We start from the raw sequence: 26,549 nt of genomic DNA on the forward strand, positions 1-26,549 counted from the left end.
TTCTGGAACTCTTGCTCGCCGGACTCGTCGTCCTCGTCATGATCATCATCTTCTTGCTTCTTGTTGCGGCCCCGAGCGGGCCTCTCTTGTTGGTTATCCTTGCCGTGGCGGCCTCCTTGGCCGCCACGCTTCTTGCTGGATCCCTCGGCACCATCCTGGCCCTTCTCATTGTCCCGCCTCTCGTACTCAGCTTTTTGCTTCTCAACAAGCAGCTCGACTTGTCGGCAGTTCTGGAGGTCGTGGCCTTTGGTGCGGTGGATCTTGCAGTCGGAGCTTCCTGGCTTGTCGGCAGCCGCCAAGGCCCGGCAGGCGGCGCACCCGGCAATCTCCTTGCCGGGGTCGTCTGCCTTGGCCTTCTTGGCGGCGCCGGTGCTGTTGGATCCCTTGACGCAAGCACGGTCTTGCCCTTGTGTTTCCTGTTGCGACGCCGACCCTTCTTCGTCGGGGCGGCGGTGTTTTCATCAGTAGAGTCGGTTTCCACGCCGGTGTCCTCGCCGGGTTACTTCCTTCCCTCTTCAGCCCGGGCGCACCTATCGGCCAGAACATAAAGTTCGGCCACATCCTTAACCTTGTTCATCGCCAGCTCCTCGCGCATCTTGCGGTTGCGCACGTTCTGATGGAACGCGCTGATCTTGGCGGTGGGATGAACATCGGGGATGTTGTACTGCACCCGGCTGAACCTCTGGATGTACTTGCGCAGGGTTTCCCCTTCCTTCTGGGGAATGATATGCAGACCACTGGCCTGGCCATGAGCTTGGTGGCCCCCGGTGAAGGCACCAACGAACTCATGGCACAGATCCGACCAAGAAGAGATGGAATCCGCCAGCAAGTGCATCAACCAAGACATGACGTTGGGCTTCAGTGCCAACGGGAAGTAATTGGCAAGCACCTTGTCGTCGCGAACTCCGACAGCTTGCATCGCGATGGTGTAGATGCTGAGGAACTCTGACTGATGGGTCTTGCCGTTGTACTTCTCGACAACGTCGGGCTTGAACATGCGGTGGGACGGCCACTGGAACTGCCGCAGCTCACGGGTAAAAGCTGGGCAACCCACCTTGTAAGGTAGGCCGCCGGAGCTCCCCGGCGCTGGGTGGTCCACAGCGGGTCCCGCCCGCTTGTCCAACTGGTGGCGCGTATCGCGCCGGTGCTAGATAGTGGTTCAAGCATCTTCGTGGGCTCGTTCTCGAAGAACTTGGAGTTGGTCGCGGTGGGTCCGTGGGTCGGACGACGCTATGGAAATATTATCACAAGCGTCATCGCGACGGACGGACACCCGCGGTGGCTGGCGTGGAGGAGGAGAGTGCACCATGGCCGCGGCACCCCCGGCCCATCCACCGCTGGCATGCGGTGGTTCGATGGAGCGCCGGCCGGACGGCCCCGCGGGCCGTGGCTCATCTTTGTTGGCGACACCAACGAGGCTTCGGATGGTAGCCCTCCATTCATCGAGCTTTCCAGCAACTGGAGGGAAGTCGAGGAGTAACTGCGCGCGCGCCAAAGCTTCTGCTGGCGTGGGTGGCGGCGAAACCTGCGTGGACCGTGACACGCTTCGACTTCTAACCACGTTAGAAGGAGCTTTATCACGGCCTTGCGGCTGCACGCCTTCTTCGTCAGCGCCTCGGTGCGCATGTCGGCCTTCTATGTCCTTTGAGTGCTGCATAGGGCTCTTCCCGCGGCGGCGCTCGGGGTCACTGGTGTGGTGACGTCGTTCGTCGCGCACGGCCTGGGAAGAGCGCACCGTGGGCGCCGGTGTGGGCGTCTCGGAAGTCGCCGCGCCGCCTGCAGGCGGCACGACGACGCCTTTGGAGGGCCCCGCGCCACCCGCGGAGGGCCCGGCTCCATCTTTGGACTTGGTGGTGTGCGGCTCGTCGTTCTGTGCGCGAACGACGCCGCTCGCCAGGCTCCGACTGCCAGAGTGATGTTGGTGCTCGCGGGCCGCGCCCCGGGTTCTGTCGACGACTGGTCCGCTGCTCGCCCGCACTGGTACGGGCCGTCCGGCTCCGGATGAACTGATCACCATCGTCGACTTCTTCTTGGGAGCCATGGCGATGAGGAACTGCTAAGCTGGCTGCTAAACTAGGTTCTCACAATTGCGCCCACTACCTGGCGCGCCAAAGATATCGGGGAAACGACACCTATGGGATCACAGGAATCCCTACTACGGTTGGCGGGGTGCGGGGTTGTGAGAAGAGAAGGTCTAACAGAAAGCACACGGATCATTTACCCAGGTTCGGGCCACGAGGATGCGTAATACCCTAGTCCTTCTTTGGTGGATGTATTGAGTGTTCTTGTGTTCTTGAGCTGGCTACGGGGTGCATCTTGCCCAAAAGAGCCAAAATCCTTCTCCTGGTCGCCTTGGGCCTCCTTTTATAGGCAAAAGGGGCTGCCACAGTGGCACACAGGAGGTGGAAAGGTAAACAGTGCTGCTAGCTTATCGCCTGTATTACAGGACAAGACGCATTTAATGCGCCTCTTAGGTGTCCCTTGCTTTATCAGGGACGGGAACGGAGCCTGTCCCGTCCGTTGCCGCCTCGCCTAGCTTCGACACGCGCCCAAGCCAGCGGTGCATGCGGCGCCATGTAGGCAGGCAGGCAGCTGAGGTGGCGCGGTGGTAGGGTCTTCGCGAAGATGTGCATGCCACCACGCAGGTGCTTGCTTAGTTGGTTCGGAATCCGCCCGTCGCCACGCAGGTGCCTGCCCAACTGGTCGGGCTGGCAGCTGCATGCGAACGGTGGTGGATTCTTGGTCGACGCGGGCCTGGCTGTGGCCCCGCTGATGTCCTCGGCAAGGGCCTTGCCGGGGCCCAGCAAGGGTCTTGCCGAGGCGTTACAGTCGTCCCCGGCGAGGCGCTTGCCGGGGGCCTTGTGGATCTCCTTGGCTAGGATCCCGCCAAGGGTCGCCGTCTTCTGGTCCTCATCTGATCTCACATGTTTATGATCTTGACAAAGATCTGCATGCCACCAAGGAGGTGCCTCCCGAGCCTTTGTTCCAACGTGGTTGACTATGTTGGAAGCCGTGGGCTCAAGGGTGGCGCACTCCGCCGGTGTGGGGCGAGCTGCCCCGGCAAGGCCCTTACCGGGGCCGCTGAGGCTGCCCCGGCAAGGGTCTTGCCGGGGGAACCCACCTCGTCCCTCTGCTCTTTGGTGTTTCTGGTCTTGGCGTTGCCTTGTTTTGTCTTGGGCTTCGGCTTCTCTCCGGCTTCCCTCCTTTGCCCTGCTACGTGCAGCCGGGGCGCGCGGCTCTGACTGCCCGTGCACAAGTAAAGGGGTACAAAGGTGTGTCCCTACTTTTGTTCACCGCCACTCCCTCCATCCCAAATTTAGTGACCCAACTTTGTATTATCTTTAGTACAAAGTTGAGTCATTATTTGGGGACGAGGAAGTAGTATATAAGTTTTGAAGTTTCGACGGTTGGGCTCCTTTGCCCCGTCCTAGTTAAACACTAACAATCCTCGCCCTGTCTTGGGCGGTGGCCATCTCCAAAACTGTGGATGCACCAATCTTACACATCGGCCAAACCCACCACCTTGCTTCCCGCATCCGAACTCGTCAATGTCTGACTCTCCTCCATCAGCGATACCCAGTGGAGGAGACATGGAGGACTAGCAGGGGCATGTGTATGATGCATGTGAAGAGGTGCTTAATTTCTGCTAAAATGGTGTATTCTCATACACCGGCCCTCCCCGACAAGCCTTAACAACATTCAGCCCCCCTCATTCCACGCAGCCACTTCGTTGATCCCGGCTCCATATCACTCCTGACTCGGCCTCGGGGCTTTGCATGAAATGGACTGACACAAATTTAAAACTCCAGTCAACTGAGGATTAGCAAAATCAGAGACTCAAGTGACTAAAATGAATCTGGCCCTCGCGTTGCTCCCTTCCCAGGGGCAACTCGGGCGGCGACCAGATCGCCAGGACTCCAGCCGCCTCTCCTCTTCCCATCCACCCCTCGCCGTCGCCGGCGCCTCCCGCGGGGAAGGCTCACGTGGAGCAGGCGGCGGCGGGGCCCCTTCTGCGGCGGGCGGCGTGTCTTCCACAAGCAGGGGAACTCTTGTCGGCGCGGCGTCGGGCGGAGGGCGATGGTCGGAGCGGCACCGCGCCTGTCACGTCTCGGGCATCGGTGACCTGCGGCTTCTCGGCTTTGGGACGCTAGTGCTGGTTTGCGTGGCGTTGGCTGCCGCCCGTCCCTGGGGGATCGGATGCGCGCGGATCTGGCCTCTTGTGCGGCGCCCACGCCTCGCTGGCAGGGTGGCAGCGGCTTCCCCTCCTCCCTCCTCCGGGATTGGTCGGGCCGGTGCTGGGGCTGACCACTATGGATGCGGCGGGTTGCCACTAGAACCATCTGTGGTGGTGCTCGGGCTGTGAGCAACGCGGGCCGGTGTCCTCCGCCGTGCCAGCGATGAAGTTGGCGTGGTGGAGGCAGCGGTGTGGTGGCGATCGTTGTGCTCTTATCGCATCATGGCAATGATTTGCATGATCGGTCCACGTCGATCTCACCGTCAACGTGTTCCAGAACTACCACCGGAGATCTTGCGCAAGGATATCTGGATCGGATAGAATCCGGTCGTGCGCATCCATATCAGGCAACGCGGCTCCATGAAGGCGTGGCGCGAAGCTCTGTTGGTTGTTGACACCATGGGACATGTCGGTATCTCGATTTTCATGGCACAGACAGCGGCAAAGAAAGTCATGATGGCTGAGATCGGAGGATCAGTAAGGCGAAGGGGGCCTTGGAGGCGATGTAGTCAGCCAGGTGTTCGATAAATTTCAAAAGCAGCAGTGACAAGTGGGGGCGGCAACACTGGGGGCTTTCATTTTTGGTGGCGCTCCTCGGGTGCCGAGTCGTGACTTTCAGGGTGAAAACCTAAGGTCTGACCTTCATTGGTTGTGTCTAGCAATTGCCTTGCTGAATGTATTGTTTTAAGAGCTCGGTCGTTCTCCAGGGTGAAAACCTATAATCTTGGATCGTGCGACGACGGTGCTTGTGCACTGTTTCCTTCTTCAAGACGTCACATTTGGAGGCCGTTTATGTTTTCCGGGTGTTGTCTTTGGTGATGGTTTGTGTGCTGCTGTTGAGAGGTGTTGATCAGTGTGGCAGGACCTTTGTTTTTTACTTTTTTTTAGGCTGTGTGCATCCTGAAAGTTGATAAGGGTAATCGGATGGTACTGCTTAATCGAGTCGGCCCCCTTGACCTTTGGAATCAAACTAATGACACCAAAGTTGAGGCGCGAGATGTCTACTGTACCTAACGCAAACCCGTTAATAATGTCATAGAATCCCTTTCAACATGGGCCAAAAGCGTCTGAAAAGGACACCGGCCAACCGTCGGGGCCAGGGGCCGTGTCAGCCTTCATAGAACCTACAGCCAAGTCTATTTCGTCCGTGGAGAAAGAAAGGGCCAGAAGATCATTTTCTGCCTGTGAGACCCCACAAGTCAGGCTGGAGTCGCAGCGGCTTCTCCTCAGCTGTTCCCAACAAGCCAAGGAAGAAGTCATAAATGTGGGCCATAATCTCGTCTTGACGCACTAACATTCCTTGGTCAGATTGAAGCCTAAGGATCGAGCATTTGCGCTTGCGGCCATTTACGTACGCGTGGAAATAGCCCGTGTTAGCATCGCCCTTTGTGACCCACTTGACACCGCCCCTACGGCGCCAGTACTCCTCTTCTTCCCTTAGGACAGAAAACAGCGTAACAGTTAGCCCATTCCGCCTCAGAAAACGCTCTGGAGTCGGCAAGGGCGTCGAGGAGTTTGATTTCCTCGATAAGGGCTTCCCTAGCCCGTTTCGCCTCGCTACCGTGATTGGCACCCCATCCACGGAGGAAAGATCGCAGCGTACCTGCCGCCGCTATCCAGAGGTCCAGGGGACCGCGCTGGCTGCCAGCAGAGGCGATCGCTTGCTCCCAGCGTACGATAACCATAGAAATAAAGCCATCGGCTTCAAACCAGACAGTTTCGAAATAGAAACGAGGGCTGCGCTTGATCCTGTCCTCCCCAGAGGCTAGAATAAGCGGGACGTAGTCCGAGCCAATGCGCGTTTCGGCAAAAAGCGTGCACAAGGGGAAAAGGACTTCCCAATCCGACGAGATGAAAACCCGATCTAACACACTACGCACCGGGGCTAACTGCTTGTACTCCAAGTGTATCTAGCACCGATCCTAGCAACTTCCCTAAGCGCTGCCGTGGCAATGGCGTTGTTGAACATCGTGACCCGAGGCCAGTCGATATTCCTGTTGTTCTTGTCCGCACCGGAAGGGAATCGGGCTCTTTTTTCATCTCTGCTACGATTAAACATCGGGTTTCTTTGGCTATGTGGGCGATTGTATGCTCATCATGCATGTGCACCAGGATTTTCAAATCAAGCATCTTACTAAAGATATTGTCCACTAGGAATTATCAAACCATACTCTACGAATAAAGTTTCCCAGAACTTGTGACCCTAGCTATTATATATATTTATGATTATGCTCAGTCGGGAGAACAAGATGCACATTTATCCTAATATGTGGTGTTCTCAGTCATCTGAATTTTCTGTTTCTGTCTGAACTTCGGTCTTTATCTTTGGTATATATGTGTGCTAATTAAGTTTTGGGCAAAACAATCAACTGGCGTGCGAAAGCCAATGCGCGAAATCTTGTGCTGGCGGCCTTGCACTCCATGAGGTTGACGTAATTGTATGCGTTGCTAGGGGCAAACTTTGGCGCTTACAGCGCCATCTCAGTTCAGAAAATCTAAGAAGATCAGCTAAGAACCGATGCATATTTCACTTCTGATATCATTAGAGGACGCCACTGCTCTCAACAATCATGTAGTAGTAATTATTTGTCAAAGCCATACTTAATGACTTAATAAGGAATCAAAATACTCCTTATGTTCGTCAACAAATAAATAAATAAAGATATGCCATATCTTTTGAAACAGATGGAGTACCCCATATATAACCAGTGAATTCTTTGTGGAATCAGTATTGCTGACGACAAAGTGGTGCTACTTGCGCATTGGCAGGAATCCAATGGAATCCGAATCCGCTCCGATATGTGTGTGGATCGAGAGCAAAACTATGCAAATTGATACAAGGCGTAAAGTTTACCGGATTCCAAAACCTCGTACGGTACACACAAAACTATTGTTGCAGGGATTCCCTGCCCCTTCACAGGCTCCAGGGATTGCAGCAAGTTACACTATTTATTAAGGAATTGATGGGATCAAGATCATCGATCAGCATGCACTTTGCCTCCTTTGCTCACTACAAAAATAAAATAGTTAATCTGCAAGTTGCTTGTTTGGATGAGCACTTAGCCTCCATTCGGTTCATTCATATACAGGGGGCTGCAGATACATGCTCACACACACAACCATCTATTGGACCACTGAAGTGAAGATCTAGTTAGCTAACAGATAGTGTTGGTGGGAGAATAGAAAGAGCATATATACATAGTAATCAATTAATTAGGGAAATCGAAGAGCTATCATGGCTAGGGGCAAGATTGTGATTAGGAGGATTGAGAAGATGAGCAGCAGGCAGGTCACCTTCTCCAAGCGGCGTCGTGGCCTGCTGAAGAAGGCACGTGAGCTGGCCATCCTCTGCGATGTCCAGGTCGGCGTCATTGTCTTCTCCTCCACCGGTCGCCTCTACGAGTATGCCAGCTCCACCACCAGCGCCTCCACGGGAATGCCTTCCATCATCCATAAGTACCAATCTGCACAGGAGCACCAGCAGCTGCTGAATCCAGTGTCACAAATCATGGTATGCACGCATATTAATTGCCTCCTCGTAACCTTGTTAACTACTACCCCCAAAGTTCCATGTCTTAGGCGAAGACTCTTTTCAAGGTGCAACTTTGACCGTTATCTTTTCATCCAAAAAAGTTGGTAAAATTACGGAACTGTAAAATAGTTGTCATGAAAAATGTAATGATATTATGTTCATTTGGCCGACCTTGGTATTTTTTTATATTGATAGTGAAATTAGAGAAATTGCACTAAGTATTTATAATCATATACTTTAGTTCTCTTGCTGGTATTTACTTATATGAACATACTTTAGCATACGCCGTAAGCCAAGGAAACTATTCGTTAAGCCTATTTGGCAAATACTTATAGTAGTACCACTCCTGAACCACTATTTATTAGTTGTGTCATTAATTTGTAACGATTTGCGGTAACTCAAAGTATCTGGTAATAGAACAAATTCTCATTTTCTTTGCCAGTTTTGGGAAGGGGAAGTACGGAAATTACAGCAGGAAATGCAGATGCTTCAAGAACATCATCGGTATAAGTTCTTAATTCAATTCCTGTACTATCTCTCTAACTTCTCAGCTTGAGTATTGTCTTTAAAAAATAGCTTGAGTAACGAACTGGAAAAGGCATTGAAGTCATCCCATGGTTTTGAATTTCAGGACTCTAATGGGGGAGAGATTATCAAATTTAGGAGTCAACGACTTGTGTTTATTGGAAAATCAACTGGAGAAGAGCTTACGTTGTATCAGAGAGAAGAAGGTAGACAGCTCCCTTAGTCTGTACTTACTCTTGTTGATCATCGTACCTTCCACCATAATTATGATGCTAACATTTTAAAAAAAGGAATGATATGCTAACTCTGGGTCTCCTGATAAATGTCATAGGAACAAAGTTTTGCCAACCATATTCTACAACTCCATGAAACGGTTGGCCAATATTTCTATCATTAACATGTGCAATTTTACTTAGTTTCAGATTACTGTGTTATTTTTACATCAATATAATTTAAACATTACTCCCATACACGGTAATTCTATAATGTCAACTTTTAGGGATATATATTCCATCAACAGAATATTCAACTCTCCGAGGAAATAAAGCTTATCCATGAACGGAACTTGGAACTAAAGAACAAGGTAACTGAGTGACTTGATTTTGTATTCAAAACATTTTGGGGGGTTGAGATTAATGGTGCTCCATGATGTTGGTTTCAGCTTTATGGTGCAACATGTTACCCTCCAACGCAGAGTATATATGAAAAGTATTAAGGTGCATTACTGCCAATTATATGTCTAGTATTTTTAACCTGGTAGCCTCTTCTGGTAGTTGAATTAACAGTGTCATATGTGAGTTGGATGTGCTTGTGTTTGGGTGCACACGTGCGTGTACATAAAAGCTAGCTTGTTCCCATGTTTTCACCATGTATGCATATTTGTAAAATTTGGACTTATACATGAAGAATCTGAAGTATTTTTCAAGTACTAACTAGTAGGATGGAAAAAGAAAGATGCTCTAATTAATTTAGCTGGAGAAGAAAGAAAGCAGCAACAGGGAGAATCAGTTGATCCAGCTTTGTCCACTCATTCCAGAACACCTGAAGGTACATACAGCTGGACTGATGCAGCAAAAAATAAAGAATCAAAGTAGATCAGAGTGGTTGCAGTGCATCATTGAGGACTACTTACTAAAGATCAAGTGGTGCCATGACTCAGAGCACCAAATCTGGAAGGAAATCATCTTTACTCTAGTTTAACCATCCATTACTGGCTCTAATCAAGATCGGAACACCATCACTCGTGTGGACTGCACATTTTTTTGCATCGTGCTCTGTGGCCGCTTTACTTGACTAACCTTAAAACTGTCCTTTTTTGGATGAGCCAAATGGAAAGCTAGCTAGTACATATGTACTCACCAATCCAACAACCTTAAACAACATGGTACTAGTAGCTAACCGTTTATAACTTGGATGCTACCTTTAGTACCCAAATGACAATGTTCCTGCCACGCCCACCTCAATACGTAGGGCTACAATTATTATGGGGTTCCAAATCACGACCAATAGATTTTTCCCAAGTGTCTGAAATATAAACATCACATACATTATTTTAACCACCATAAGCAAGAAATGTATTGAAATTGAGGTATTTATGAGCAAACAGAGGATTCATTGTGTGCCCAATTTGTACCAAAGACGCAACTGCGTTTATTGATTGCGGTAGATCATGACTTCTTAATTGGTAAGATTTGGCATCTTACACGTGAGAATATCTACGATATTGGCATCAAAAGTTGTACCTCGGTTGTCAAGAAAAAACCATGCCACTTGTCGTCTTCCATGTCCTCCGTGCTCAGATATAATTTGACAATTGTACCAGGACATAAGTACATAGTTATGAAGAAAGTGTACTACCCACATTTTACACGGTAACGTGCTGAGTTACAATTAGATGGCTCCACCAAGATATGTTTAGAATAAATTAAGTGTATCACGCTTACATGTTTTACATGGTAACCGGTCGAGATCCATTTGGATAGCTCTACCAAGATATAATAAGTACACAATTATGAAGAAAGTGTACCTCTCGCATGTTTGTGGAAGGAATGATGCTAACTCTGTATCTCCTGATATCTTGCCAACCATATTGTACAACTCAATAAAATGGTTCACCAATTTTTCTATCATTGGTGTGTGCAATTTTACTCAGTTGCAGATTACCGCGTGAAATTTGCATCAATATAAGTTAGAATATTACATCCATACATGGTAATTCAATAATGTCAACTTTTAGGGATATATATTCCATCAACTCTCCGAGGAAATAAAGCTTATCCATGAACAAAACTTGGAACTAAAGAACAAGTTAGCTGGAGTGGCTTGATTTTGTATTCGAAACTTTTTGTGGGGTTGACATTAATGGTGCTCTTTGATGTTTATTTCAGCTTTATGCATTGAATGGTTCTACAAATGATGCAACATGTTACCCTCGACGGCAGAGTATATATGAAAGGTGCATTGCACCCAGTTATATGTCAAGTATTTTCTAACCTGGTAGCCTCTTCTGGTAGTTGAGTTAGCAGTGTCATATGTGAGTTGGATGTGCATGTGTGCGTGCGCGCGCACCTGGAAATAAAAGCTAGGTTGTTCCAAATGTTTTCACCATGTATGTGTATTTTTAAATTTTGGATTTGTACTCATAAAGAATCTGAAGTATTTTTCAAGTGCTAACTGGACAGAAAAATTGAAGATGCTTGAATTTAGCTTGAGAAAAAAGAAAGCAGCAGGGAGAATCAGTGGCTCAGAAAAATTGAAGATGCTTTGTCCACTCATCCCAGAACACCTGAAGGTTTATACAGCAAAAAAGGGAAGAATCAAAGCAGATCAGAGTGGTTGCAGTGCATCATTTAGGACTACATACTAAAGATCAAGTGGTGTCATGACTCAGAGCACCAAATCTGGAAGGAAATCGTCTTTACTCTAGTTTATTAATCATCCATTACTGTCTCTAATCGAGATTGGAACGCCGTCACCCATGTGGACTGCACATTTTTTGCTTCGTGCTTTGTGGCCACTTTACTTGACTAACCTTGAAACTGTCCTTTTTTGGATGAGCCAAGTGGAAAGCTAGATAGAACGTATGTATTCTCACCAATCCAACAACCTTAAACAACATGGTACTAGCAGCTACCTTTAGCACCCAAATGCCAATGTTCCTGCCACACCCACCTCAATAAGTATGGTTACAATTATTAGTGTTCAAAACTCAACCAATAAAGTTTTCCCAAGGTTCTGGAATACAAACTTCACATAGAATATTATCACCACCACAAGCAAGAAATGCATTAAAAAAGAAATTAAAATTGAAGTATTTATGAGTGAACATAATATTCCTGACGTGGCCAATTCGTACCAAAGATGCAGTTTATTTGTTGCCGTAGATCCATGACCACCTAATCCTAAGATCTGGCATGTTACGGTCAGATATTGGCATCAAAAGTCGTACCTCGATTGTTGAGAAAAAGCCATGCCATTTGTCGCCTTTCATATATATCAACCGTGTTGTGATATAATTGGACAATTGTATCTTGGCATTATTACCTTGTAACCCATGGGTAGTACGTTTTCTTCATGACTGTGTACTTATATTTTTTTTGGGAAAAGGAGGTTAAACCCCCTGCCTCTGCATCAAAAGTACTACCCACGGGTTACAAGGTAATAATGCCAAGATACAATTGGATGGCTTCACCAACATATGTTTAGAATAAATTAAGTGTACCACTCACATGTTAAAATGTCGAGATACAATTTAATAGATCTACCAAGCTATAATAAGTACACAGGTATGAAGAAAGTTTACCACCCACATACAAGTTCTTGATATGGGCACACCGGGTCCACGAAAGTGTACACCCATATATTACGTGGTATGAGCACACGGTTTTAAAGAAAAAGACACACGAGAAACCAGAAACCACTTGCCTCTCAAGGAAACGGAGTAGGTGTTACCACTCCAACCTCAGTTAGAAACAAATCCATGACTTTGAATAGGTACCTAACACCATTGCAAGTCTGTTTCAACGGTTCGAACAAAAAGTTGCTGGATTGGTAGCTGACGCCATATTATATGGCTAAAGTTATGGTAACATGTCCGAAGCCAATAGGCTATTCTCGTACCCAAAGTTTAAATTATGAACAGTCGCAACAATATATTATGATGTCCTTATTGCAGACACCGAGGAAAATAGTACGTGGTGGGCCATTCATTAACCTAATGAACAATTAAAATGACATTTAGCCAGTTGTTTAATCCTAGCTTAGTGTTGTCTGCACATGGCCTCTCGGCCCCTTTTGGTTTGCAGACCATTGCAAGCAAACCCAACAATACTAAAGTAGCTAGCTGGATCAGGTAGCATCTCGGAGGAAAGCTTGAACTACTAGCTAGATTATACTTCCAGAGAGCAGAGAAGCAACAATTAGCAGCCTAGGTAGCACCATTTACTTTCACCAATCGACCGGCCAGCCGGCAGGATAGATTAGACTTCTAGAGAGCAAAGAAGAAACAATTAGTGCAGGTAGCTGGAAGAAGAAGAAGGAGAGGATGGGGAGGGGGAAGATTGCGATTGAGAGGATCGACAACGCGACGAACCGTCAGGTGACCTTCTCCAAGCGGCGCGGAGGGCTGATGAAGAAGGCCCGGGAGCTCGCCATCCTCTGCGACGCCGATCTTGCACTCATCGTCTTCTCCAGCACCGGTCGCCTCTATGACTTCGCGAGCTCCAGGTCTGTCAGTTAATTAATTAGTTCCTGCACCCTCCTAATCCTCTCATAATTACTTATTTCCTTCATCTCTTAATTTTGTATGTGTGTTTATCAGCGGAATGGAGGCAATACTAGAGCGCTACCAGGAGGCCAAACAGGAGCATTGTGGAGTGTTGAATCCAACATCAGAGGCAAAGGTATGTATGTATGCATACTAGCTTTTACTGAGCACCCAGTATCCGCGTCCCCCGCGTCCCTCTCCGAGGCGACACGGGGAACCCTAGCCACCCCCGCCGCCGGCCCTCCTCCACCCTCCCCTCCCCCTTGCCGCCACCGAGGGCCACTGCCGGGCAAAGGCAGTGCCGACGGCGGTGGGGCCTCTCCCTTGGCGCGGCTCGCCCTCCTTCCTCGTGGCGGTGTAGTTGTTCCCGGTGGTGGCTTGGTGGCGCGACGCTTCGAAGCTCCGACGGCGGCTCGTTCTGTGGCGGGGTGGAGGGCTTGTCCCCGTCCGGTGGTGCTGCCTCGACAGCTGTTGCTGCTTGTGGCTCTTGACCCCCGATTGGATCTAGGTGGTGCTCGGGTCGGGCTGTGGCAGCCTATCAGGCGTGGTGCCGTTGGGTCTCGCAGCCTCTGGGCATCGTGGAGGTGCCGGCGGCGTGTGCTCGGCCTAGTGGTGCTGGTGGTGGCGGCGCCCGTGTATGAGAGATGGAGTTTCTTCGAAAAGATCTGGGTGAAAACATGCTTTCGGCTACCCGGCGGTGGCGATGCCGTCTGTGTCGTCCCCTTCTTGAAGGCATCACCGTAGAGAAGTTCAAGGCCACTCTCTGCTACCTCCGGGGAAAACCCTAGATCAGTAGTTGGACGGCGGCGACGCTCTGGTGTCGTTTCCCCCTTGGGGGCGTCTTTCATGGAGGCACACACATGCTCGAGGGACCAGAGGACGGCTTCTTTGGTGGAGCGGTGCTTCATCTTACACACTGATGGCGGCAGATCTCGTCTGGGTGGCGCTGTGGAGACTCGGAGTCTGATGCGCGGAGATGGACTCGCGCAGGACGAGGATGTTGTTTGGCGTCATGGTGGCGTCGATGGCAGAGAGGCCTGGCAAGGTCGGTGCATTAATTTCTGCTCTAAAGATGGATTGGTCGAAGATGGCGGTGACGACACAGAGAGTGCGTCGGACCAGTTTGTGCCCCAAACCCAGTATGTGGCTTGGTTGGGGCCTCTGCCTTTAGATGTTAGGAATTTGTGTGATGTCTGTTTGGTATTAGGCTCGGACTATCGGCACCCCTTCATCAGGTGGATAGGAGTAGTGACAGTTGTTGCTAAGATGGTGGCTTCAGACTACCTGATGAACTACTTTGTAAGGTCTTTGTGCATAATTAATAAAATGACTGCATGCATCTACCAGCAATGCCTTAAAAAAAAGCTTCTACATGACACACACATATATATACCCAAGAAAAGGAAGTTGTGAAACAAATGGCAATGAAGCTTGGATGATGATCTAGCAGCAAGATCATGATGCATGGGTTGTAGCTTTTATCCTCTTGGCGCTTTATCCTCTGGTGCATTGTGAGGGATTTGATCTTTTTATTTCGTAGTGTTTCAAACTACACAAATATGAATGTGTGTATCAAACTATTAATCGGTGCAGAACCTGGATGTATTGTTCCTTTTTGAAGAAGAAAAAATAGAAATCAAGCTATCTAAGTAGATGTATATATATCTCATTTGCATTCACTATTTAATAGCTGAAGTGACTAATAATCATTTAGTTGAACAATTAATATGTATCTGTTAGCAGTTGGCGTATGTTAGTTCCTCTTACATACTTCATATTTTGTTGGCTGGCCAGCTTCGTCCAAACTGATGAAGTAGTTCATCAAGCACAAAGTACTATATTTAACAAGTATCCCACTTTCTTGTTAGTGACAACTCAAGAAACTAAACCTCTAATCAATATTGGTAGTGATTAACGCCAAACTAATTAGGGGATTGCCATCTTTATTGATTAATTTCGTAGGCTGGATCTTGGTAACATGATTAATCAAAGAGCAAGTGTGCCACATTTTTCCAGCTTCAATCTGTCGAGGCCTTCATGGCCATAATCGAAAATGCTCGAACCCAAAATTTATACTGACTCGGCTGATGGGCGAAGTATGCTACACAAATAATGATAGGGGCCTCGCAGAGTAGTCAATGAAGATAAAAATTACTAAGGCATCCTTTGATTCAAAGGAATTTCATGGTTTTCGAAGAATGTGGATCCTTACAAATATGTCCTACATAGTGCTCTGCACACTATTTTGGAGGAAAAAAGATCATCCACTCAAACCACTTTATACAGTTCCTTTTATTTTACGTACGACATCAGAAGCTCTTTGGTTAGAATTCCTATGTTTTTCTCATCTTATATTGACGGTGTTACAGCCCAGGGTTACCTCACCTTGCTGGTAGTCAGCCCAAGTAGGTTGTCCCGAGGACCCCTAGGTCGGTTTTCGCCCTGGGCCATCATGCTGGCCCATGGTCTCTATAGAGGAAAGATTCTAGAAGTCTTGCCTTACAAGATAAGGAAGACAGATCTGTGAAGGATTCTCCTCTACCGATGTAGCCGACTAGGAAAGATTCTAGAAGTCTTGCCTTACAAGATATAAGCCAGGGCCGAGCTAGTTGATAGACACCTTACAGTAAGTTAGAATCCCTCGATTATAACCTGTACTATGTACACACCTATACATCAATGCAACACGAGTAGTAGTAAGGTTTTACCTGTATGGAGGGCCTGAACCTAAGTAAATATGTGCTCATGTTTCTCCTTCGATCTACTCACTTCATCGGGATACCCTATCAAGGGATCTACTGTATTCTACACTGACATGTAGAATTCAGGAGGACATGTCATTATAGTCACATTCCAGCATTTGGAGAATCAAACATATCAAGGAGGCCGTAGAAGGCTCTTCGGTATGTACACACCTATACATCAATGCAACACGAGTAGTAGTAGGGTTTTACCTGTATGGAGGGCCTGAACCTAAGTAAATATGTGCTCATGTTTCTCCTTCGATCTACTCACCCCATCGGGATACCGTATCAATGGATATACTGTATTCTACACCAACATATAGAATTCAGAGGACATGTCATTATAGTCACATTCCTGCATTTGGAGAATCAAACATATCAAAGTGGCCATAGAAAGCCTCTTCGGTTCGGGACTACCAATACACAGCAACAGAAAAAATTAGATGTCACGTCAGATTAGTTCCTATAGAAACTGAATACACGTCATTCTATAATATACCTATTTGGTTGTACCATAGCAAATACGAGGAAATTATCTGAAACAATTGTGGACATGACATAGTTATCATAGAAATAATAAAAATTCTATGAGGTTACTCAACTAGAATTACTTTTGAACTGCATGTAGAGGAGAAAATAGGATTTCTCATGTTTTTTCTAATCCAACAAATCAGAAAAAAATCATAAGGAATGAAGTTGTCCAATATTCCGAGTACTAATTTTATATATACCGGTGCAGACCCTAAAAATGTACCATATATGGTGGGGGAATGCTCCTCGCCCGATGTGTACCATCTCTCTCTCTTTGGAATATTTAGAAAATCTCAACGAACCCGCACGATGCCTTTTCATGAACTTTTTCAGTAATGGTCATTATTTATTGGCTCATAATATAGCATCAAGAGGATACAAACACAATTAGAACACTCCTTGTCATTTCATTTACTAGAAAAAGAACTGGCCAATTAAGTAAGAAAACTTGCCAACATTGTGGTTTGAATATCCCCCCCCCCCCCCCCCCCCCCATGGCTATTACAATATCCGTCCATGGTCACACGGCTTGTAGCTCCAAGCATGTTTTCCTATCTCAGGTACGACCCGAGCTACCTAAGATTGGGATATCCGATGCATGACGCTCCGAATCATTCCTAAAAATATCTAGCCATACCACATACGACGTCATACGGTTAGAAATACTGTATAAAGATAACAAAAACTATAAAACCTCCAAACCATATCGTTTGGTAGCTAGATTGTCATATCCGGTTACTAGTTTGTAGCACATTTTGTTCCATTCTTCAATTCTGGAAATATATATTACTCTTCCGTGTGTAGGTTAATAACGTTAGCCTTTGTTAAGCCCCTTTCACCTTGACATGCAAATGGCTAACCTTATTACATTGTATCATTACAAAGATATCACACCTTGATCTTGGTGCCAATAGGGTAGAAAGTTCAAAAACATGGACAAAACAAAGACGACCAAGCCAAACAAGATCATTGTAAACACTCATAAGCCCATCACTGGCACACCATGCAAAACATGACATGAATTCCCACTAAGCCAGTCAGGCTTCTTGCGCCAAGCTACATAGGCTCTTTGTGTTAAACATTATGCAATAACCCACGTCACCAATTGGTACACATGATAGCACCTTCATACGAGAATGAACTTTCTTTTATCAAAGATGACATGCTTTCTGCATAATCGCAAGACCCAGCTATGATTGTTGCCCCGACCAAAATGAGAGATCTTAAGATTTATCAACTCCCATTGTCTAGACCCTAAAAAAAATGTGAAATACTACAATCTCGGGTGATATTAAAAGGTAAATACATAGCTCATCATGCAACTCATTCTATACAATAGTCAAAAAAGAGACAATGAATGGTCCTTGTTCATAACAACATCCCCAATGAGTATCCAACTGTCATAGTTGTTTTAAAAAATTATCCTTAATTAGCACAACTTTTCATAGAGAACAAAAGAAAAACTTCATCTATAAAGATAATTAAGACACCATAAATTTTTTGACTAAAATTTACCATCTTATCCATGAAAGCCAAACACACCAAGCGCACAGAGGAAACCCCAGAAGTGTGAAGATCTCATTTAGGCAAGTCATGGTTTGTACAACACACATCCGCAATCTCGAGGACAATTTCGTTCGAGTCTGCTAAATATTGACCAGTGGCGGCTCTACAAAAATTCTCCCATTGGTTCTCAGATCCAATAATCACCTAAGGAGTGACATTCCTATAACAAACAATACGAAATATAAAGGATGCGGGGTAACCCAAAGAGGCCTATCCCTGATATAGCTATCCTCCCTCGACAAAATTTTGGCCACTCACACACCAAATGATGAAAAATGAACAAAAGTATCTTTAACCTTCATGAGGCCCTTTGGAAATTGGGAGTCCGTTGGTTGTCTTGAACAATTGAGACTGCCTTTTGCCCCAAATACTTATTACTATGTAGGAAAAACTACCACAATCTGCACTTGGTTAGCAACTTAAACAACCATTTACTCAAAAGACACATATTTTTTTACTTCTAGATCATGAAAGCCAAGGCTACAACCATCTTTAGGGATACATAATGTTGTTCATATGAAAACAACCCTCGACTAGGGGTATCTTAATAATTCAATCAAATGTAAACTTAGTGACTATGGACTTATAGCGAAGGTCATCATACACGAAAACAAGTAAACAAAATGACATTTTTTGAATAGGTTTTGTCACCTCCATGGAGTGTGGTCTAGTCCTATGTTAGGAAGGCCTCGGGGGGGGGGGGGGGGGGGGGGGGGGGGGGGGTGTCGTGGGCTCAAGTTATAACACGACTCCTTGGAATCAAGCCCCTAGAATGACTTAGAGCTACCGAATATGCCCTAGAGACCTAGCCCCCGAGTTTGTTAAAGTGAGAGTGAATGAGAGTACATTCCACAAGGGGCCTTATAGAGGAGAGGGTACCTTGACAAATGACCAAAACTATCCATGGTGGCGATTGGTAGGAGAGGTACGATTGTAAGTCTAGGTCCACGAGTCCATGAAAGACTAGTCAAAGTTGAAGGTGTCCATATTCCATGGTGCGTCACTCCATTTCATCCATGCATGAGTAGGACTTCGGCTAGTTGGGCCTCAACTAGAATTGAACTTCTTTGCATCTTGCCTATATTGTTGACGTCGTCTATTTGTTTTGCCTTCTCCTTTTATTTGTTCACCATGACAATTTGACTGGACTTTTATTGACCACCTTGGACCTTGTTGATCGATTTGGACTTTTGTGGACTAGCCATGTAGGATTTTTTTTTCCTTCAAGACATAAATTTGCCACCATGCTAAATGATACCCTTTCATATATTGATCCAATGCCAAAAGAATTGAGATCGATAGTAGCCTAGCCTCTCCCAGAGCATTCTTGGGTTCTCTTGAAAACATATCATAATATAGGATGGGGCCAGTACTTATCACAAAATTAATCAAGACCAAACACCTTTGATAGGAAAGACTCTTGTGATACCCTATGCTAAGACACTCAAAGCGATCTTTTATGACCTTCTAGTTTTGATTTCAAAGCTTGCGGCAGTTTATCAGAGTACCAAGGTACTCAAAGGGGTAAGAACTCACCTCACACCCAAAAGGTTGCGTGTACTCAACCCAACTCCTTGTCTTTTCCAAAATAATACAACTAGCTCTTATGGAAGTTAATCTTCAACCCAAAGGGTGCTCAAACAAGCACATGATTAGCCTGATATTGCCCAATTAGCCAAATCAAGATCCATAAAAAGGATCATGTCATCATTTTCCCCATGTAAGTGTGCACTCCATTACATTCGACTTTTTCGATGATACTACTACTATAGAATGATTCGGTATTGACTGTCACTAAAACATCATACTAATAGGTTTGATCGCCTGTTAGTAACAAAATGCCATTGGAACCTAAAGCCACAACTGACGGGCCTACTACCCATCAATGGTGACCATGAAAAGGCTAAAGAATATTAGGCTAAGCCCATAGATCGAGCTCGTAGGTCAATCATTGCGTGACATACCACTGTCTCCCATGAGCTCCACTTGCTATCTGCTGAAAGTTTTGAATACGACCTCCCAAAAAAAGGGGAGAAGAGTCAGCATATCCCACCCCGGATGGTGCCAAGGAGGCTCGCCAGTGGCACGAATGGGCACAATGGTGTTCATAGGGGGTAACATACGGTTGGATCGTCGGAGGGTTGCCGTAGGGTAGGCTCGTCGGATGGATGGCACAAGGTAGGCTGGTCACCATGTTTAAGTGGGATCGTGGGATGGCGCTATTGAAGCTAGAGAGGAGGTCAAGGCGGAGGTGGGGGATGGATTAGTGAAGATGAGAGAGAGAGAGAGAGAGAGAGAGAGAGAGAGTAGGGTCGTAGGATACAAAGTAGAATGGGTGAGTTTTCTATGTGCCGCAAGAAAATGTGCTTTAGATTTTCCCATCAGGCCAATTTTTGCACTAACGGGCCCTCTTTTAGAAGCACTTGTAATTTTATTAATAATGGTGACCATTGCAGACACACTTCTTAAGATCCATGATCCAAGAAATTACGAAGTAAATCCTACAACTACGAATTACAACAAAATTATAATGAAATTTCTTGGAGACATCTTCGTCGTAGTATCAATCCTTCTAAGATGAAAAGCTACCAAGACTACAATAAAGAGACACAGTTGGATGGACTTGATTATCAATAAAGATTTCTAAAAGCCCCTTGAGATGCCCACCCAAAAAGATGGGAAGCCATGAGCGATGCACGTACTTGGGCTGGGGATGAACCCTTAGAAGTGCAGACCGTCAAACCACAAAATCGCATCATAGAAAGATTCCAATCGCACAAATAATCAAACTAACAAAAGCAACATGATACATAAACTAATCAGATTTGGGTAATTGGATCTGTAAGGACACACACCTCACTGACTCAATGGCATCACTATAAAAAACCAAAGAAAGTTTATTCTAAAACACCAAACAACCAGTAGATGTTAACAAAAAACTAACCCCCCCCCCCCCCCCCTGGTGTCAAGATGGCGGCGGGAGGTGAGGGTACGGGAAGTTTCCTCGGACGGCGGGCAGTGTTCCATGCTAGTTGTGGGTGGATGATAGTTGTCGAGTCATTATGAACTGGTAAACTAGGCAAGGTAGCATGGCTATGGATCTTCTAATTAACATGACGTGCCTCTTATTTGTATCTTAGTTCGTTTCTATCTGTTGGGCAGTTATGGCAGAGGGAGGTTACAACCTTGAGGCAGCAAGTGCAGAACTTACAACACAATAATAGGTAACGATAATATTCTTTGGTTGGTATTACCCATGCATAATTTCCCATTAGTATAACCATCAAGAAGTTGTTTATTGAGTTGTTTCATATGCAAATTAATTAAACAAATAGAGTGTGCCATACTGACATGCATGTCAACATTTTTGACTTGAAGATCCACTAGTAGCAACTTTTGTTGTGATGAATGGAGAAGCTAGCTAGGTAGCTAGCTGTTATATATTGACATTGTTAAACAATCTACCCTCTGATGGTAGGCAACTATTGGGAGAGGAACTATCTGGTTCCACTGTTCGGGATCTGCAGTTCCTCGTGAACCAAGTAGAAATGAGCTTGCATTCCGTACGAAAGAGGAAGGTGCCCCTTTTCTTTCCCCTTTCCCTTCCCTTCCCTTTCTTTATCTTTTATTTCTGTTTCACACATGCTTTACTTGTAATTGTTTTCTTTAGGAGCAAGTTATGGCTGAGGAGATCCACGAACTCAACCAAAAGGTTCACTCAATCTTCTTCCTATGTTCTTGCTTCTGTTGTTGTTGGTGTTGAAATAGCTTAATTAGCACCCATTCTTGTATATGTGCCTGGTATTAGCAGCTGAGGTATGATGAGATGGAATTTGCTTTTGTAGGGATTTCTTATTCAAAAGGAAAATATAGAACTTGGCAAGAAGTTGAGCATTGCTCATGAGCGAAACATAGAGCTGCAGAAAAAGGTAAGAAATGTAATAGATTCTTATGTGTACTAAATGAGTGCTAGCTAATAAATCCTAGTTTGTCATCTAGAAGTCTATAAATACTTTGAAAATAACGGTCGATGAACCACATGCTATAATAATATAACATATGAGAGTGGTTTATCAGGTCCCGGGTGCCCCTACACCCTCTATGAAGAGTAAACTCAAATAAATTAGAAAAAATAGAAAAATTGAAACTTTGCAATGTCAAATATGATCAAACTTTGTAGGTGGTTGCAAGTTTTCATGCAAAAAAAAACATTCGAGGAGTTGTACACAAGAAAAATATCTTAGTGCCTGAAGTTTTGAGCACTGTGAAATCTGAAACTCGTGTGTACACCCTTCTCTACATATATTTTGTTATGAAAACTTGCAAGAACCTAGAAAGTTTGACCATATTTGATGTCGCAGAGTTTCAGATTTTTTAAAAAATAATCTATTTTTGAATTTGCTGTTCATAGAGGGTGTAGGGGGACCCGGGAGCTATCAGACCTTTCTCTGTTACATATATGTATGGTTTAGCAAATCCTTGAAAATATGACCACACATATATGATTTGTAAAATAAGAGACAAATTTGGAGGATTAGTATAGCACCCATGCATATACGCAGATGCTTTGGGCACATCTAACAATTTTTATATTCTCTAGTGTATTTTATTTAAGTGCACATCCTCTATAGCGTAATAGAATCATATGCATGTTTTTCCTTTGTGGAAATGAGGGCAGGCTGCATGCATCAATCATATGCAAGTAAAAATATAAATGTTTCAAAAGTTTGGTATGGACAAACCAGAAATGCATGTGCACAAACAATGTAATACATTATAGTGTAGGGCGACTAGATTCAAATTATACAACAGTTCTAGCTAACATAGCATGACATTAGGTCATGGTTTTAAATAGTGCGCTATAGCTTCGCTATAGTATTTACAGGAGGACTCGCGGCAAGGGACTTTGACCCAAACACATGAACAAATATTTTAAATAGCACACTATAGCATTTAGAAGAGGTCCGGCGCTAAGAGGCGTAGCACGCTATTTAAAACTATGCATTAGGTTCATTTTTATTTTGTTGCAAGCATGGAAGCAAGCTGATACCTGATAAAGTAATGTGTGTTGATTAGCTTTCTGGGGTCATGAGATCGAGTGAACAAAAAGACAGCGGAAGCAGCTCAAAAGCTGCTGGCGAATTATTAATGTCGACTAGAGCATGTGAACCAAGGATTATTATTGACCTTGAGTTGTGCCAGCAGGAGCATGAGGATGAATACACCTAATACCTCGTCCACTACATGCTAGTAAGTCTTTCATGTTCAATTGCATTATTAAGAAGATATATGTGCTTCGTCGCATGCCAAACCACATTATTAACCAAATTTATTGATTTACATGAAACTGCAGCTTCAACTTGTATTTTCAGTGCACGCGTGGACGATGGAAGCGCGATTATCAAATTAATTATATGGTTCCTGCGTCATTTGCATAGGGAGTAATTGACGAACATCTATGAATGGAGTGCAGAACTGCAGATTAAGATTAAACAAAACAAAAGCAGAAACATGCTTTAAACATATGCTTTCATATTATCTGTCACAGACATTGATAGATATATAGATATATGTGGATTCAACTCGGTATCAATGAGGAGACGGGAGAAGATCATATGCTTCCTCCGATCTATAGTAATTGTCACTGATTTAGTACAAGAGTACGGTGGTGAATAAATTAATGCATCATCAATTTGATTTGACCCAGTTGCAATTGTTCAACAGCCGGTGTCATTCTGATGTGCTTCTAATCATCGAGTAGCTTCAATGTAATTTTTGCTACTGATGATGCTAGTATCCAGTTGAAATTGTATGAGACAGATGAATTGTTGTGTTTAGCCTGTTAGCAATGGTTAGAAAATGTCAATGGCCCCATGAAAGACATAAATGTTTAGTTTGGCCATATTAGCATTGTTGTAACACCGAGCAAGTGTAGTTTTATTTTCGAATTATTGTTGTTAATATCATACATGATATATTTATGTTGATAAAAGTACAAGTTGGAGGGGCGACGTTACAGTGTGCATCAAGCAAATAGGTAATCACGGTACATATCCACCATGTTCATTCAACCAAACAGAAACTTGGCTCGCCCCTAAGCAGTTTACAATAAAATAATTGAAATGATCATCAACAGTACTGCCATGGACTAGGGTAATGGCTTCCCTAGGGAAATTCGGCCAGTGGACACTGCATTTGGTTTGTATTTGTTGTTACATAGTATATACTACTGTAAAACTGGGGTCCATTCCCAAACACACATACAAAACTCCTGTTTTATTCAAAAACATACATAGACGCAATGCTAATACTGCTTATTTCCTAATTATATGCATAGACATGCTGAATAGAAGGAAAAGTGTGTGTGCCTTGGCACTCAACTGATGCCAATAAGAACACATTTGATTTCACATTGGTGGCAAAAAAAAATTGAATTTCGGAGTCCCAAGAATGCAAAATGGATCCTGGCCTCCAGTGAGCCCTTTTTTCTGGTCAGGTAGATCTATACGTTCACAGTATGATTCTGTGAATTTTAGTCAAGAAAACTATTCTTTTATGGGCTACACAAAAAGACAGTCATGCTCATGGTTTCATTATGCTTAATGGAGCCAGGGATCACTCCCTGTTTTTCTTAAAATAATTTTTATGTGAATCTATAATAGACATATTATTTGTTATTATAGATCCACAAATATGAATTTTGTGTAGCACATACATAGATATATGTCTTAATGAAATTGACAGTGAGCATATATACATGTGCAAGTGGATTTTGTTTGGAAATTTGGAAACTTTAAATCCCTTATTATTTTTATTATTTTCATATGATGCGCCATGTTACGTGACCACGATTTTCTAGAAATCTAGAAAATATAAAAATATATACCTTGACGCTCACTCTGATTCAGTATTGTGCTTGTTTATTCTAACACCCACCACCGGCACCAACACGACGCCAATTGATATGGCTGCCCAGATCTGTGGGAGCATGCCCTCACAAGCCTGTTGTTGGCAGGACACCGCTCTTTGTGAGATGAATGTGTTTCCGACAACTCCTGTTCCAATGTAGATCAGTTGGTTTTTCTCTATGAGCTGCCTCTCTACGACGACCACACAACCAGAGGAGCTCATGTGCTCAGGACGCATGTGCAGTAGAATTTTCGAATCCATCATGTGACTAAAGATATTCTCCACTAAAAATCATCAATCCAAGGTACTCTACAAATTTGTGACCCTAGCTATTATATATTTTGGAATACGTTTCAGTCAGAGGAACAAGATGCACATATATCCTAATATGTGGTGTTTTCAGGCACTCTGAATTTTCTGTTTTTTCTAAACTTCTGTCCTTTTGACTTGACATACATGTGTGCTAATTAATTTTGGAGCAAAACAATCAAGTGGCGGAAGTATCTAGAGTTGCCTCAAAGTGGGAAAGTGTGTACTTGCGGTCAATGGAATCGTGAGAATTATATGTGTTTCCTATGGGCCGCAATGGCACCTACGCTATAATTTAACGCAAATTCAGCTATCACTCCATAAATAACTTGTGACTTAAAGAATCAAAATACACATTATATTTTGAAATCAATGAAGTACTCCATATATAGTATATAACTTGTGATTTCTACACAGAATATGTACCACTGACGACAAAGTGGTGCTACTTGCACATTGGCAGGAATCGAATCAAATCGAATCCGCTCTGATATTTGTGTGGGTCGGGAGGCCAACCTGTAAAAACTAATACAAGGTATGACGTTTACCGGGTTCAAAAACCTCGTACAGTACACACAAGAAACATCCATTTGCAAGAAAAATATTGTTCACAGATTCCAGGGAGTAGCAAGTTGCATGATATTCCAGGGAGTAGCAAGTTGCATGATATTCCAGGGAGTAGCAAGTTGCATGATATGCTCATTGATCAGCATGCACTTTGTCTCCCCAATTTGCAGATTGCATAATTAATCTGCAAGTTGCATATATATTTGGATGAGTTGATAACTATACTTGCCAACCTTCAGTTCATTCATATATTGGGCCTGCAGGGCAGTGCACATGCTCACACACAACCATCTATTAACTGGACCACTGGAGTGAAGAGCTAGCAGATAATTAAGTAGTTGAGTGAATAGAGTACTTAATTAAGGATGTCGAAGAGCTATCATGGCGAAGCGCAAGATTGTCATTAGGAGGATTGAGAACATGAGCAGCAGGTAGGTCACATTCTCCAAGCGGCACTGTGGGCTGCTGAAGAAGACACGTGAGCTGGCCATCCTCTGCGATGTCCAGGTCGGCGTCATCGTCTTCTCCTTCACCGGTTTCCTCTAAGAATATGCCAACTCCACCACCACCACCATGGGCATGCCTTCCATCATCCATAAGTACCAACCTGCACAGGAGCACCAGCATCAACTGCTGAATCCAGTGTCACAAATCATGGTATGAATACATATTGCCTCGTAACCTTGTTAACTACTCTGAACATTCCAAAATAAATGATGTTTTCGATAATGCCAGTTTTCAATGAGCCACTTTGACTTTTTATACAAATAACTTGGTAAAATTACAGAACTGTAAAATAGTTGTCACGACAAATGTAATGATATTATGTTAGTTTGACCAACCTCAATAGCAAATTGTATATGATAG

The 26,549-nt window shown here is 44.8% G+C and overlaps 2 protein-coding genes across 2 annotated transcripts; both read left to right on the plus strand.

The window, feature by feature from the left end:
• Window positions 1-7,469: 7,469 nt before the first annotated feature.
• Window positions 7,470-8,973, plus strand: LOC109757535 (agamous-like MADS-box protein AGL21). Its single transcript, XM_040388299.1, has 3 exons — window positions 7,470-7,745; window positions 8,209-8,270; window positions 8,398-8,973. The coding sequence occupies exons 1-3, from the start codon at window positions 7,470-7,472 to the stop codon at window positions 8,573-8,575; spliced, it is 516 nt and encodes a 171-aa protein (XP_040244233.1). The 3' UTR covers window positions 8,576-8,973.
• Window positions 8,974-12,536: 3,563 nt separating this feature from the next.
• On the plus strand, window positions 12,537-23,810 carry LOC109757515 (MADS-box transcription factor 25-like). The gene is made up of 8 exons (XM_020316336.3): window positions 12,537-13,016; window positions 13,111-13,192; window positions 21,060-21,121; window positions 21,376-21,475; window positions 21,568-21,609; window positions 21,743-21,826; window positions 22,974-23,147; window positions 23,251-23,810. The coding sequence occupies exons 1-7, from the start codon at window positions 12,835-12,837 to the stop codon at window positions 23,124-23,126; spliced, it is 705 nt and encodes a 234-aa protein (XP_020171925.1). The 5' UTR covers window positions 12,537-12,834; the 3' UTR covers window positions 23,127-23,147; window positions 23,251-23,810.
• Window positions 23,811-26,549: the final 2,739 nt, after the last annotated feature.

Source organism: Aegilops tauschii, chromosome 5 (assembly GCF_002575655.3).
Source record: "Aegilops tauschii subsp. strangulata cultivar AL8/78 chromosome 5, Aet v6.0, whole genome shotgun sequence".
NCBI classification, from domain to species: Eukaryota; Viridiplantae; Streptophyta; class Magnoliopsida; order Poales; family Poaceae; genus Aegilops; species Aegilops tauschii.

Bases quoted from the DNA above. Each gene is read 5' to 3' on its own strand.
- LOC109757535 (XM_040388299.1), top strand. From the start codon at position 7,470: ATGGCTAGGGGCAAGATTGTGATTAGGAGGATTGAGAAGATGAGCAGC. The intron at 7,746-8,208 runs GTATGCACGCAT...TTTCTTTGCCAG, and splicing joins ATCCAGTGTCACAAATCATG to TTTTGGGAAGGGGAAGTACG. The intron at 8,271-8,397 runs GTATAAGTTCTT...TTTGAATTTCAG, and splicing joins ATGCTTCAAGAACATCATCG to GACTCTAATGGGGGAGAGAT.
- LOC109757515 (XM_020316336.3), top strand. From the start codon at position 12,835: ATGGGGAGGGGGAAGATTGCGATTGAGAGGATCGACAACGCGACGAAC. The intron at 21,122-21,375 runs GTAACGATAATA...CTCTGATGGTAG, and splicing joins AACTTACAACACAATAATAG to GCAACTATTGGGAGAGGAAC. The intron at 21,610-21,742 runs GTTCACTCAATC...TTGCTTTTGTAG, and splicing joins TCCACGAACTCAACCAAAAG to GGATTTCTTATTCAAAAGGA.